Source organism: Mytilus galloprovincialis, chromosome 2 (assembly GCF_965363235.1).
Source record: "Mytilus galloprovincialis chromosome 2, xbMytGall1.hap1.1, whole genome shotgun sequence".
In the NCBI taxonomy this organism is placed as follows: domain Eukaryota; kingdom Metazoa; phylum Mollusca; class Bivalvia; order Mytilida; family Mytilidae; genus Mytilus; species Mytilus galloprovincialis.
In genome coordinates, this window is record NC_134839.1 from 45,522,582 (window position 1) to 45,534,727 (window position 12,146).

Genomic DNA, 12,146 nt, shown 5'->3' on the forward strand with positions numbered 1-12,146 from the left:
TGTAACCTGTTTATGCAGTTGACATCATCTTTTTTCCCTGCGCAACATCTCATGGGCCACAACATGTTTGATAGTTACTGTGATTGCTAGTGCATTGAAGTAAATGAAATTATAATCGAACATGTGGTTTTTAACAATACAGATCGATCTCTCGCCTAGAATTATGTATTTTATTAGTTCTGAAATGAATGTGTAAAGGAATTGACACACCTTAGTTAGGAGTTTGATGCGTTTTCTGTTATTAAAAAAAAGAGATAAAAATAAAGCAATGAAATGAATTAAAAAGTATTTTTCCAACAGCCCAAACGAAACCCTGACTTGCATGTATAATTAAAAGCAAACTCGTTTAACGTCATTAACCTCTAGTTGATAAGTAGAAATAATCCCCAAGATAAGATATTTTCCTATAAACATTTTATTGTCTGGTTGTCGATCACTATTGTCGAATAAGTTGACGGACAAAAAATTAGGATTGAAAGTCACACATTTCCCTTGTTTTATGTTATTCATGTCTGTATAGATGTATATGTTCTATGCAACTCCTGTTATATCTGGTTCACGTCAGTACCAAAAAGTCATCAGATTAAGAAGGCATATGAAGTAAATACTGAACAACAATCAGAGGTCTCCAAACTTATTTGAGAGACTTGATAATTCGAACTAAGATTTACTTAACTCAAAATATATCATTTGAGAATTTATCAAAATGCCTATTTTAAAATGTTCGTAACAGGGAAAAACTAAAAAGTGACATAACATGTAAATGCGTTTTGTTATTTTTATTCTTTTTTTTTTTAAACATTTTTGGTCTTTTGTAAATTGTATTTTTGTGCTTTATTGAGACCCCTCTTCCAACAACCTGCACACGTATAAAAATTGCGTTTTTTATCAAACGCGATTATAGGTTTGAACGTTGTTTTCAATTTAAACTTGTTTATATTTTTTTCGTTTGGGCTTATATTATTTTTGCCCTCGTGTTTATATGATTCGTTCATCTTATTTCGACTCTTCAAAATTCAAGAGTCTATCCTAAATTTAGGTAAATTATATGGCCTTCCAAATACCGTTTCGATTCCTAACATCACTGAACAGACATTAATTGTCTAAATCCAACTATGGTGTACTAATTTTGCACCTTTTGTTTGCGGTATACCTTTTTTCTGCAAGTTTATTTTTTTCTGTTTCGTATTAAACTTATAATTAAGATTCATTTTGTTGCATCTGGTGATCCGATTATTTGACAATCGCCAAGCCAATGACAGTCAGCAGGGTTTAAGAAAATTCGTTGTTCAACCTGCTAGTTAAAAGTGTTTTGTTAAAATGTACTTTTTCACTTATTTGGTCTTTTGGAAATGTTGTTTGTGCTGTATTGAGATCCCTCTACCAAGAAATTTGTTTTGCATCCACACATATAACAATTGCGATTTTTATCCAACGCAATCATAGGTTTGAGCTTTGTTTTCCATTTAGACTTGTTCATATAATTATATATATATATATATATATAGATGCTCAAATGTATAAGTGATTTTGGAAATGGTGTATACATACGGAAATGACGATTTCCTACAGAAAATCGGATTATATATTTCTTGAATTAGACTTCTCCGATAAGAAATTTAGTTGTTGAATTGCTGGCTTAGGGTCGATGTCCTGCGGGAGGTAAAAAATGTGCAAAGGTCCAACTGTTATATCATCCAGTGATAGTAACTGGTAGTCAGGCACATTTTACCCTCGTGATCTACAAACAGCAGTGGAAGGTACCAGTTTAGAAGTAAATCAAAATTGATTCATGTGGTAAAAAATAGTCTTCTTTTTATTTCACGAATGAAGATAGTCTTAGTCTTTGCTTTTTTTATTAGTTGTCATTGACCTTTTGCTAGGTGATACTGGTTTGTTTATATCAGATGTTTATAGTTTGTTTTTATGTTGTTCTGTTGCACCACTGTCCCGGGTATTGGAAGGTGGCTGTAAACATATAAATACAAACGTATTTAACACCGCCACATCATCAATGTGTTTGTTCCAAGTAAGATGTCTGTAATTCAGTGGTTGCTGTTTGTTGCTATATGATGATATTTGTTTTTTTTTCTTTCGATTATTGTTTTGTGTATAAATTAGGTTGTTTTCGCGTTTGAATCGATTACATTTGTCATGTCGTTATTTTTTATAGATCGCTTTGTCATATGAGATTTGCTCTTTGTTGAAAGTCTTCCGTTGACATAAAGTTGTTATCATCTACGTTTCTGATGGATAGTTGTCTCCTTGGGAACCATACATCATCTTCTTAATTCTGATATAGGATGAGGATGGAATTCGATTTTACTAAAAAAAAACATATTTGTTAAAAATCCGAAAAGTATTATAATTTAGAAATGAAGTTATTATGAATATTTAGAACGTCGTAATCATTTTATTTAGAACCACAACGTAAATATCCTTTGATATTTCCGATAGTTTACTTTTCGAGAGTTAGTAAATAGGTATATTAATTACATCTATGAACATATAAAATAGGTATCCCTTGGCAATGTGCAGTAGAATAACCCTCCTTTTAAATATTTTTCACCTTTGCTTTGGTATTTAAACACCACAAAAGTATGATTCTTCAATAAAATGAGAAAATTCTAAAGAAAATTTGAAAAGTTATTATTAATACGAACTGAATTTGAGTAGACTATTATATTTGCTGTTCGAATTCTGTATTAAGTATTCATATGAAAATTATGTATACTTATCAGAAAAGTATGTAGACCAAAAGAAATCTATTGATATGATGTTTAGAACTGTTTATATAATTTGATCTGTTATAGTGTGAAACATTTGAATTGTCATTGTGAAAGACAACCCTTTTGTATTTCCCTTTACAGTACATAAACATCTATATATGTATTGAAATTCTTGTATACGTATTGAAATTCATGTATACGTATTGAAATTCATGTGAAAAGATCCTTTTTCGTTTTCAATTTCGCAAATGAGATTTAACATATAGGAAACTATTGTACCGGAAATTATTTATTTAATATGATTTTGCTATGGTGATGTGCTTTATACACTTACAAGACGTTCCATTCTGGTCGGAGTGAGATGTGAATTATTTAAGGAGTTGCAGAAGTTATAAAACAATAGAATAATAGGCTATTCTCTAACGTACATTTTCATTAGGAACTGTGTCAAAAAATATTTGTTAACAATGAAATGGAACAATGGTTAATCGATTCAGGGAACGCCGTCATCGAGGACTGGGCCCGAAATGAGCCTCAAGGTAACAATTTATCTATACCAATGAATACAACGTAGTTCTGTCTTTGGTTGGCTCTGTGAGTTTTTTCTTTTATATTTTGTAGTTTTATAGTTTTACATCATACCAAATTTTTGATTAATTTCAGATTTGAAGGGGCATACAGCATACCTGACTTAATTTTTAATGGTAGTAGTTTTGGGAGGGGTATTTTTTCATTAGTCATGGACTTCTAAGAACAAATTTCTAAATATGAACCGATCATAAACATAAATAGTTCTAACCATGTCATCCAGCTACTTTATTTTTTGTCTATTGGTACGCAAATTAGGATTTGTATGTATAGCCGGTCGTTCAATCGCATCCGGACACTCCTTACATTTTGCTTCCTTTTTTAAGGTAGGACTTGTCTCGTTACAGGGATGAAAAATTATAAGATTTGAGAAAAAACGACTTTTTTTACTACTTATGAATTTGTTGACCCCTTTATGATTTCATCTTAGGAAAAACGAGTTTTTTATATACCCCTTTATGATTTCCTCTGAGGAAAAACGAATTTTTGGTTTTATAACTTACAATGAATACATTTGTTTGTTGCTTTCTAAATGTTTTCTCTACTGACAAAGGTTCTCGTTAAAATTGTTCAGTGCGGGAACATTTGTTGCTATATGGTGATATTTTGTTACTTCAACCTGTTTCCATTTCAGTCATATGATGATTCGTTGACCTATCTGTTTATCGTTATGTGAGTGTTTGTGTGGTCTCACAATAATTAGTTATCAAAGGAACCAGGATTATAATTTAATAAACAATACAATTCATATGGCATGCCATCACTAATGACAATACTTATTTAGTTATTTTAATATTCTAAAAAATAAATACATGACAAACAAGTAATTTGCAACCATTTAAGACCCCCATATTTAAAACAACAACAAAATTAACAAACCAAATAAGAACAATAACAAATCCAATAAAATAACATAATATTAGGTGAATAAATTGACCCATTGGTTGTCATAATAAGGAATAAAACAAGAATGAATGAGGTATACACTGCTAAATGGTACCTATATCTATTTCTACTGTCTGCCGAAAACATCTCCATTAAAACATGGTAAATGGTCTTGAGGAAACGATGATAGTCCGTCGGAAGGGGACGATAAATGGCTGACCCGTGTTAAGAGAGAGCCATATCTCTTGCACGGTAAAGACACCCTTGTAGATTTCGAAAAAGAGTAGGCTAATGCCGCTACAAGGCAGCACTCGCACCCGCAAAGTGGAAAGGGATTAATATAAGTTGCAAAAACTTGTTTCCCAATCCACTATAAATAAATATGTTTAAACTAAACTAAACATGGTAAATTTGTCATGACTTTGATAATCAATTTGGATGATGTCAGTTGCAGAATGTGTTTGTTTGAATCTCAATTTGGTTGAAATAAATACAGATCTTGTGTTTAATTTCGTTTGCAGGACATGTGATATGTATTCAATCAGATTGTTTGTATCCGAGAATTTTAAAGTAACATCTATTCCCTCATATAGACAAACATATTGTTATAACTTATAAACACACTGTAAGAAAATTCTGTACCTACTAAGTCTATAAGAAAATTTTACAGTATATTTATAATAGAATTCTGTGAAATGTTAAGGTACCTGAATTTATTTGCTTCTCTTTCATGCATTTTTACCAAGAGTTTACTACGTTACAGACTACAAGTATTTTTAAGCAGGACACATTTAAAACAAAAACAAAAAAACAAAAAAACAAAAAAAATCATTATCAAGAAATTTCGTCTGGAGTTGAGTAACTGCCTGATTTCAAGATGTGAGCATACAAGAAAGATGTATTTTGGTTCGAAGTGTTCACACGAATCCTCATTTGAAAACAATCACTATTTATCGCCTTTATGTTAACATTGTTAAGATGTAACCGCCCCCCCCCCCCTAGGACTATCACTGACGCTGGAATCAAATCTCTGGTCTTGCTAAATCAATTGAAGACCACCAAAACAAAAACATCCAAAATTTGTGCCAACTATTTTTTATATAATGATTTACTTTTTGTTTCAGAAATGTCACAAGTGAAACACGTAATTAAACACACAATTGCCACACCTCGGCAATACCATTTACCTCCAATAATGAATGCACCACAGCAGCCAATGATACAACAACAACCCTCACCCCTACAACACATTATACAACAAGTACCTGTTCCGCAAGTGACGTACCAGAACCTAGTACCCGATAACAACCAACAGAAGTCGTCATCAATGTTTAATAAAGGAGGTATGTAACAAGTTTGTTTGATATTAGTGCTAAATTTAGTGAAACAAGTAAATAAAGATAAAATGAAAACAAATATGTATGCACAATTAGCAGTGACACCGCTTGGAACAATTTCTGTACTTCAATGAGTAAAATTGCTGATTTATTGACCAATTCAATGGACTATTAACGTTAATTAATTTTGACATACAACTTAAGTTTTAACAACAAATGTCCTTATAACTTTTAAAATTTTAAAGAAGTTTTGTTCTACAATGCCATGTTTTACTCAATCTTTCTTTTTTACATAGAAACTGTCTATATCTGTGAAAAATGTAAATGTGTTTATCATACTTGTGATTTGTGAATGCAGCCTTGGTATACTGTCTCTATTATTTCGTTTAGTTGTTGAACGTTAGAGGTTGCACTTTGTAAATACAGCTGTTTCTCAAACCCCGCCTTCCTCTTTTGGGGAGATATATAATATTCATAGATAATTTGAATTGGGTCCCATGATCTCTATGTTTCATCTCATAGAGACATACCAGTATAAAAAAGACAACATATTATTGCGGTGAAAAATGAATTCTGAAGTAGGCAAACAGTAAAGGTTGGGGTAGCACACAATTTTAGTATAAGTTTTAACTGTAACAGTTCATGGCATATAAATGTTGAAAATATGCCGCACAACCCTATGTTTTGACCTTTGAATAAAATAGTAGTGCATATCAACTTTCTATTCTAGGATATAATTTTTCATGAAACTTCATAGTAAAAGTATCACAGTTTTAGTCCAAAGGGAGTTCCTATGGGAAATGGCATTGTCTATATTAACAGAAATGCAACCTAGACGCGGTTTTTTGTAAGAACTTCAACATTTTGCGACCTGTACCTATACTTTACTTTAATTAAATGCCTTTTTAATATTGAGACAGCGGTACAAACAGTATGTCTTACTATGACATTGGTTTTTCTTTAAGGATTGAAAGGTCAGTTACTCATTTGTCATATCACATGTCAATAAGTAAATAAATAACCACTTAGAGGTAAATAAATCGAGTGTATAGTATTAATAACTAATATTTCCATTGTTTTATATAAGATTAAAACAGTCATAGGTATATGTATATAGTATATCATATTTGTTTTTCTTTCATGGTTTTGTACATAAATGACGCCTGTTAGTTTTCTCGTTTGAATTGTTTTACATTTGTCATTGCGGAGTCTGTTATAGCTGTCTATGCCGCATGGGTTTGATCTATTGTTGAAGGTCATACGGTTACACATATTTGTAAACTTCATTGGCAATTACACCATATTTTTTTTCATATCTAGAGATCATTGTTAAAAAGAATGAAATGTGGGTTTATTGAAGAAAAAAAATTAGAGTTATGAACTGAAAATGATAGTTTTTCTATCATATATTTCTCCCTGACATTTCCAGTTTGCAATTCATATACAGACAATGTTATTTGAGGCAGAGTGAACTACATTTTATGATTACTATGGGTTTTGATTATTGTTGAAGGCTGTACGGTGACCTTTTACAGTTATGTGTTACTTTCTTTGTTATTTGGTATCTGGTGGGAAATTGGCAATCATGCCTCATCATCTTATATTTATGATTACTTATATATATGATGTAAGTGTAAGTCTTTTTTGAAAATCTAAACATAGGAATCCTAGCGGTTCCTCTGGATTGTCCATATGCTGTTCAGTTGCTGTTTTTTTTCCCACTGATATTGAATTTATTTAAATCATGATTGATATAGTCAACATGCAATATCCTATAAGAAAATGGTAATTTTTGTCGGTTTACTTCAACAAGAAATATTGATACTAAAATCATTAAATGAGTAGAATCTTTGTCTTTCTGCGCGTCAAAATGGGTACAATGAAGGTTAACAATTACATTCATATATTTTTTTCCAAACTTTGTTAATTAATTTTTCTCAAATTGTCATATACATAAGCTTGTTGTTACAACCCATTACACGATAAGTAACTAAAGTTGTTAAAATGGTGCGCAAAGATAAAAAGGTAAGGCTATTTAAATAATATTCAGTTCTCTTCTTTCTGTGAAATGTTTTTTGATACAAACACATCGGCTTCATGTGTGCTCCTTTCATGAACATGGTCACAATCATTTTTCATAAACATAGCACGAATACAGCTATCAAATATAAACGTCAGGTGTGAAGGTTTTAGATAACTTTCTGTTATAATAGTAAATATTTAGACCAGTAATGAGTATAGCAATATGTCCAATTGTGGTTTAGTTTGAAACAAAGGTTTCCCTTTTATACTTTGCATTTGGTCTGTTCTGGAGAGTTGACAATAATTAACACATCTTTTTTTATATTTCATAACTTTATTAAAAACTCTGAGAACGAACAAAAATAGAAAAGAAAAATAGAGTGAGACATAAACTAAATTCTTTATAACTAAAACATATGTACATTGAATTTTTCAAAATCTGAGATATATATCATATCTGCAAAAAGGAAGTTTCAATAAAAACATGAAACAATGCAGTTGGTAAGATTTTATGGAATATACATGCTATAATGTACAACTTAAGTACGTTTTTTCAGATTTTATGGATATGATGATGATTCAGCATCAACAGGTTAACCAATTAGTCATGCAACAAATGATGATGAAACAATTTGGTGGTCAAAACAGACAATCTTATCCATGCTACCCTTCTTATTATTATGCAGAACCAGCACAGCCTGTTTTGGTACGTTTTCGACGTTTTTATTTTTTTTCTTGACCTCTTTTACAGATTTTATGGAAATGATGATGATACAGCATCAACAAATGCATCAAATGGTGATGCAACAAATGATGATTAGTCAACTTCCGGGTGGTAACCGGGGTAACTCATACCCTACAGCAATAATGTCAGAACCCGCAGCACCTGTTATGGTACTTATTAATAACAATTTTTTTCCAGAACAAGTGCAAAATATTGAAAAGTAATCTCAACGGAAAAAAATACATAACTAATAAAGGATTAAATTATGAGTTTAAAGCAGCTACTGTGTAAAGTTTCAGTGCTGTTGAAAATTATTTTGAAAATGCGATCCAAAAACCTATATAACAAATTTCATTTGATTAATCTAAGCTGCATATATTGATTATTGTTTTTTTTTTTAAATAATAATCTGCGTTTTGTACACACTTTGTTCAAAGTAAGCTTCGAAATGTCTTTGACTTCTGTCTCTAATGAGTTTGTCTAAGACTACGTTTCCAAATCAACATTTGAAGCAACACGGGGATTGAATTTCTAATTTTCTAGACAAGGTGACCTTTTATGGCATTTTTAATTGATTTGTTTCAAATAAAAACAAAAACACCAACGTCAGTTTAGTACTGGGTGACAAAATGTCATTTGCTTTGTTTTAGATGGCCCGTCCAGGAGGTGGACAAGTACATCACCATCATTACTCAATGACCCCACAGCCTATGGCTGCTCCAATGCAGCAACCTGTAGTCCATCATTACCAACCTTTACCGCCATTAGAGGGGTGAGTATAATCGGTATTGTAAGAGTTTACAGTTACCTAGTAGGTAGATTTTTATGACAAGCTGGAAAATAATAATTTAAACATATGTATTAAAAATATCCAGTATTATATAATTATACAGCAATTATGTTTTGTAAAGACCTTCCAAATAGCTCTTATATAAAATATATAACTACCTGAAACTTTGTGAATGTACTCGAATAGAAAAAAAAACTGCTTTGAATCATATCATTTTTTGTTGCTTTTACCAATCTTGCATATCGGACTAGTTTAGCTATAAATATTCAATTCACAATCTTATATAAAGGACCAGTGTAACTTATAGCTATCACATGTCGCTTTTCGTTTATATGTCTTCTTTGAAGCAAGACGACTAAGCTAAATGAAACTAATATTGACCTAATAGAACTTCGGACTTCGGACATAGTGACACTTGTGACCAAAGTTATCATAACATTACCAATTCAATATCTGTTGATAAATTATGAAATTATTATGCACCTAAAGTTGAAACTCCATGAAGCAAAGTTGACCTCAGATGAATTTTTCTATTTTTGGGCCCTTTTTAGCCATTATGTTTTAGATTTTGTGCGTCCTTGGTCTTTACATGTTTGAGATTGAGCATTAACCATGAAGAATATCATGAAAATCGGTTTTTACATACGAAAAATAATTAAGAGTGATTTTCATTTGTAAGCGAATTTTCGTTATTATCATAATGTTTTAGATATACGTAAATTGACAAACGTCAGTTTGAGATCTATAAATCTTCATTAAAAATATTTATCTATTAGATAACGAACTCTTAAAATTACTTTCGAAATTTGTATGTAAATGAATAGTTATTAGTTAGTAATTAAAAGTTGTCTATTATGTCTAAAATTAAAAAAATATATAACAAGTAAATAAAAGGTAATGGGTTGAATGAGTTGACCATGAAATTGACTGGTTTTTTTGTTCTATTCACACTATAAACAACATGATTTAAATAGGAAAGGATATCTTTTGAGTTACTAGAACCACAAGTGCCAACAATTGGCTTTTGTGTTCATAAACTGTACTTTGCATATGTTGGATTGTGAAATAGTATTTACTGTAGTAACTCTATTTTATTACTTCAAGTCTTGAGTTCACATAACCATTTATAGAAGATACGATTAAATTTGATTTTTTATTATCTATTTTTGAAGATTTAAAGATCTTAAACTAACAAGTCAAATCATAATAATCTCAACAATGTCAGATTTGTCAGCATAACAGTCCAAACCAGTACTAAGTACCACGATGTTTACAGTAGTTTTGGCTGGAACAAACTTTGACCGAATAAAATATTATAGTCAAAATAAGTGTTTGTTCAATTGTGAATCTTTTGTCAATAAAACTTTCAAAAAATATAAAAACGAAAATATTTATTTTTAACGTGCTTCATCATTTTTTTAGTCTCTTAGAATGTTTTTTTTTATATTTTCAGACGAATGATGTCCCCAGCCAGGGGTGAGTTCTATGAGCCTATGTATTACCAATGATCACCTATACTGTTTGCATCAACCACCTTGGTAGAGTATTGAATTCTTTAAACTAAGGAATTTGCCCAATTATGAATGCAAAATACTTTTAAAGAGAAAATCAAAAAATGAAAACAGAATTTGTTTGGCATCTACTTTAATAGTAAACTGATTGGAAGTGATAAAGCAAATACAATCGCACATACCAGTTATGTTCTTTATACTGTCGAAAAAGTCTTACCCAATAATTTTCTAAAGCCTTTTTACTTTCCCGATTACTTTTTTGGATGATAGTGACATTTTTTATTAACCCATACCACGTTTTTTTTACCTACTCAATGGGAAATGATTTGTTTTAAACTTAATGGAATATTGGAGTTCAAAGGATTGTTGTATTCTTGACTATTCACTTCAAGAATAAAACAATTTTGAGATAAACGGTATTCTTATTATTAGCAGAGCTGTGATAAGGTTTTTAAAATTGCAAATAACGTCAATACGTCAACCCTATTTTTTACTTAAAAAAATAGTATGTATAGAAACTCATCATCAGGATTGAAATATTATATTTGAACTTTATACTCAACCATAACTAAACTTTCTAATTTCTAATCATACATGTTTGTTTTTGTAAGTCCCAAATTTCAGCAACTATACAGCTTCCATCTTTAGTCCAAATCCAGTATAGCAATGATATTGTCTCAACTTGGCTAATACCTCTCTGATGAATCAGATATTCAATAACAGCAAATGCTGTTTTGTTTTGTTAAGGTATTAATTGAGCAGTTCCCTTTACATATAGCACATCCAGAATGAAGTCGTAATTGTCTTTTTTTCAATAATAAACTTAGTTTCCATTAAATAATAATGGCAAAGGGTAGAACAAACTGTATTCAGCAAGTGACAAGAATATGTCATATTCTTCGGGATCCGGCACTATAAATTTTGATGTAGCTAGTTCATCACACATTTAAAGCTTAAACTTTAAAGAGCGATGGCAAAAAAAGGTAACGAAATGAAAGATCTTAACAGCAAACGTACAACAACACATGCGCTTCTTATAATGTTTGCATTGAAAATGAAAGGAACACAGTTTGTTAAACTTAAAGAGTTGTTTTTTTTTATATAAAAACTCTTAAATTGCAAAAAAAACCCCGGAAATTAGAATATATAATTATGTATCTATTTTACCTGCAAAAACTGTTTAAACTAATTAAAGTACAAGACTTGGTTCGTGGTAAAAGTTTGCTATTCTTTAAACACGAAGAGTATGAACAACTTTGACTAGAAATTAGCAATAGTTTCATTTGTCTGGTTGATCGCAAAGTCAACTGTGATATATCAATACTATTTTAATGAATGCAACTCAATCTACACGAAAATCACGTGGTTTGAAATATTTGAATAAGAAAAAACAAAGACGTTCAATTAAATATCGAACCATTATTCGTGTGAATCAAACGTATAACAGTATTTAAAAACAAAAACCACTAATAAGTTGTTGTGTTTCAAAGATTTTTAAAATTCTCAAATGGCAAGACAAGAGTGAAAAGTATTGAAAAATTCAAAGACACAAACGTTAGA

At 30.7% G+C, this 12,146-nt stretch overlaps 1 protein-coding gene across 6 annotated transcripts in view; it reads left to right on the forward strand.

The window, feature by feature from the left end:
• The window catches only part of LOC143063674 (uncharacterized), a 57,053-nt gene that overhangs the window by 19,072 nt on the left and 25,835 nt on the right, over positions 1–12,146 (forward strand). For 3 of the 6 annotated variants that reach the window (XM_076235972.1, XM_076235978.1, XM_076235974.1), the window contains exons 5-8: positions 5,327–5,545; positions 8,119–8,267; positions 8,936–9,057; positions 10,529–10,551. In XM_076235972.1, coding sequence (XP_076092087.1) covers positions 5,327–5,545; positions 8,119–8,267; positions 8,936–9,057; positions 10,529–10,551 — 513 coding nt within the window. Of the gene's footprint in view, positions 1–2,922; positions 3,269–5,326; positions 5,546–8,118; positions 8,268–8,312; positions 8,456–8,935; positions 9,058–10,528; positions 10,552–12,146 lie in introns of those variants that run through there. The other 3 variants (XM_076235973.1, XM_076235975.1, XM_076235979.1) reach the window with 2 other exon arrangements.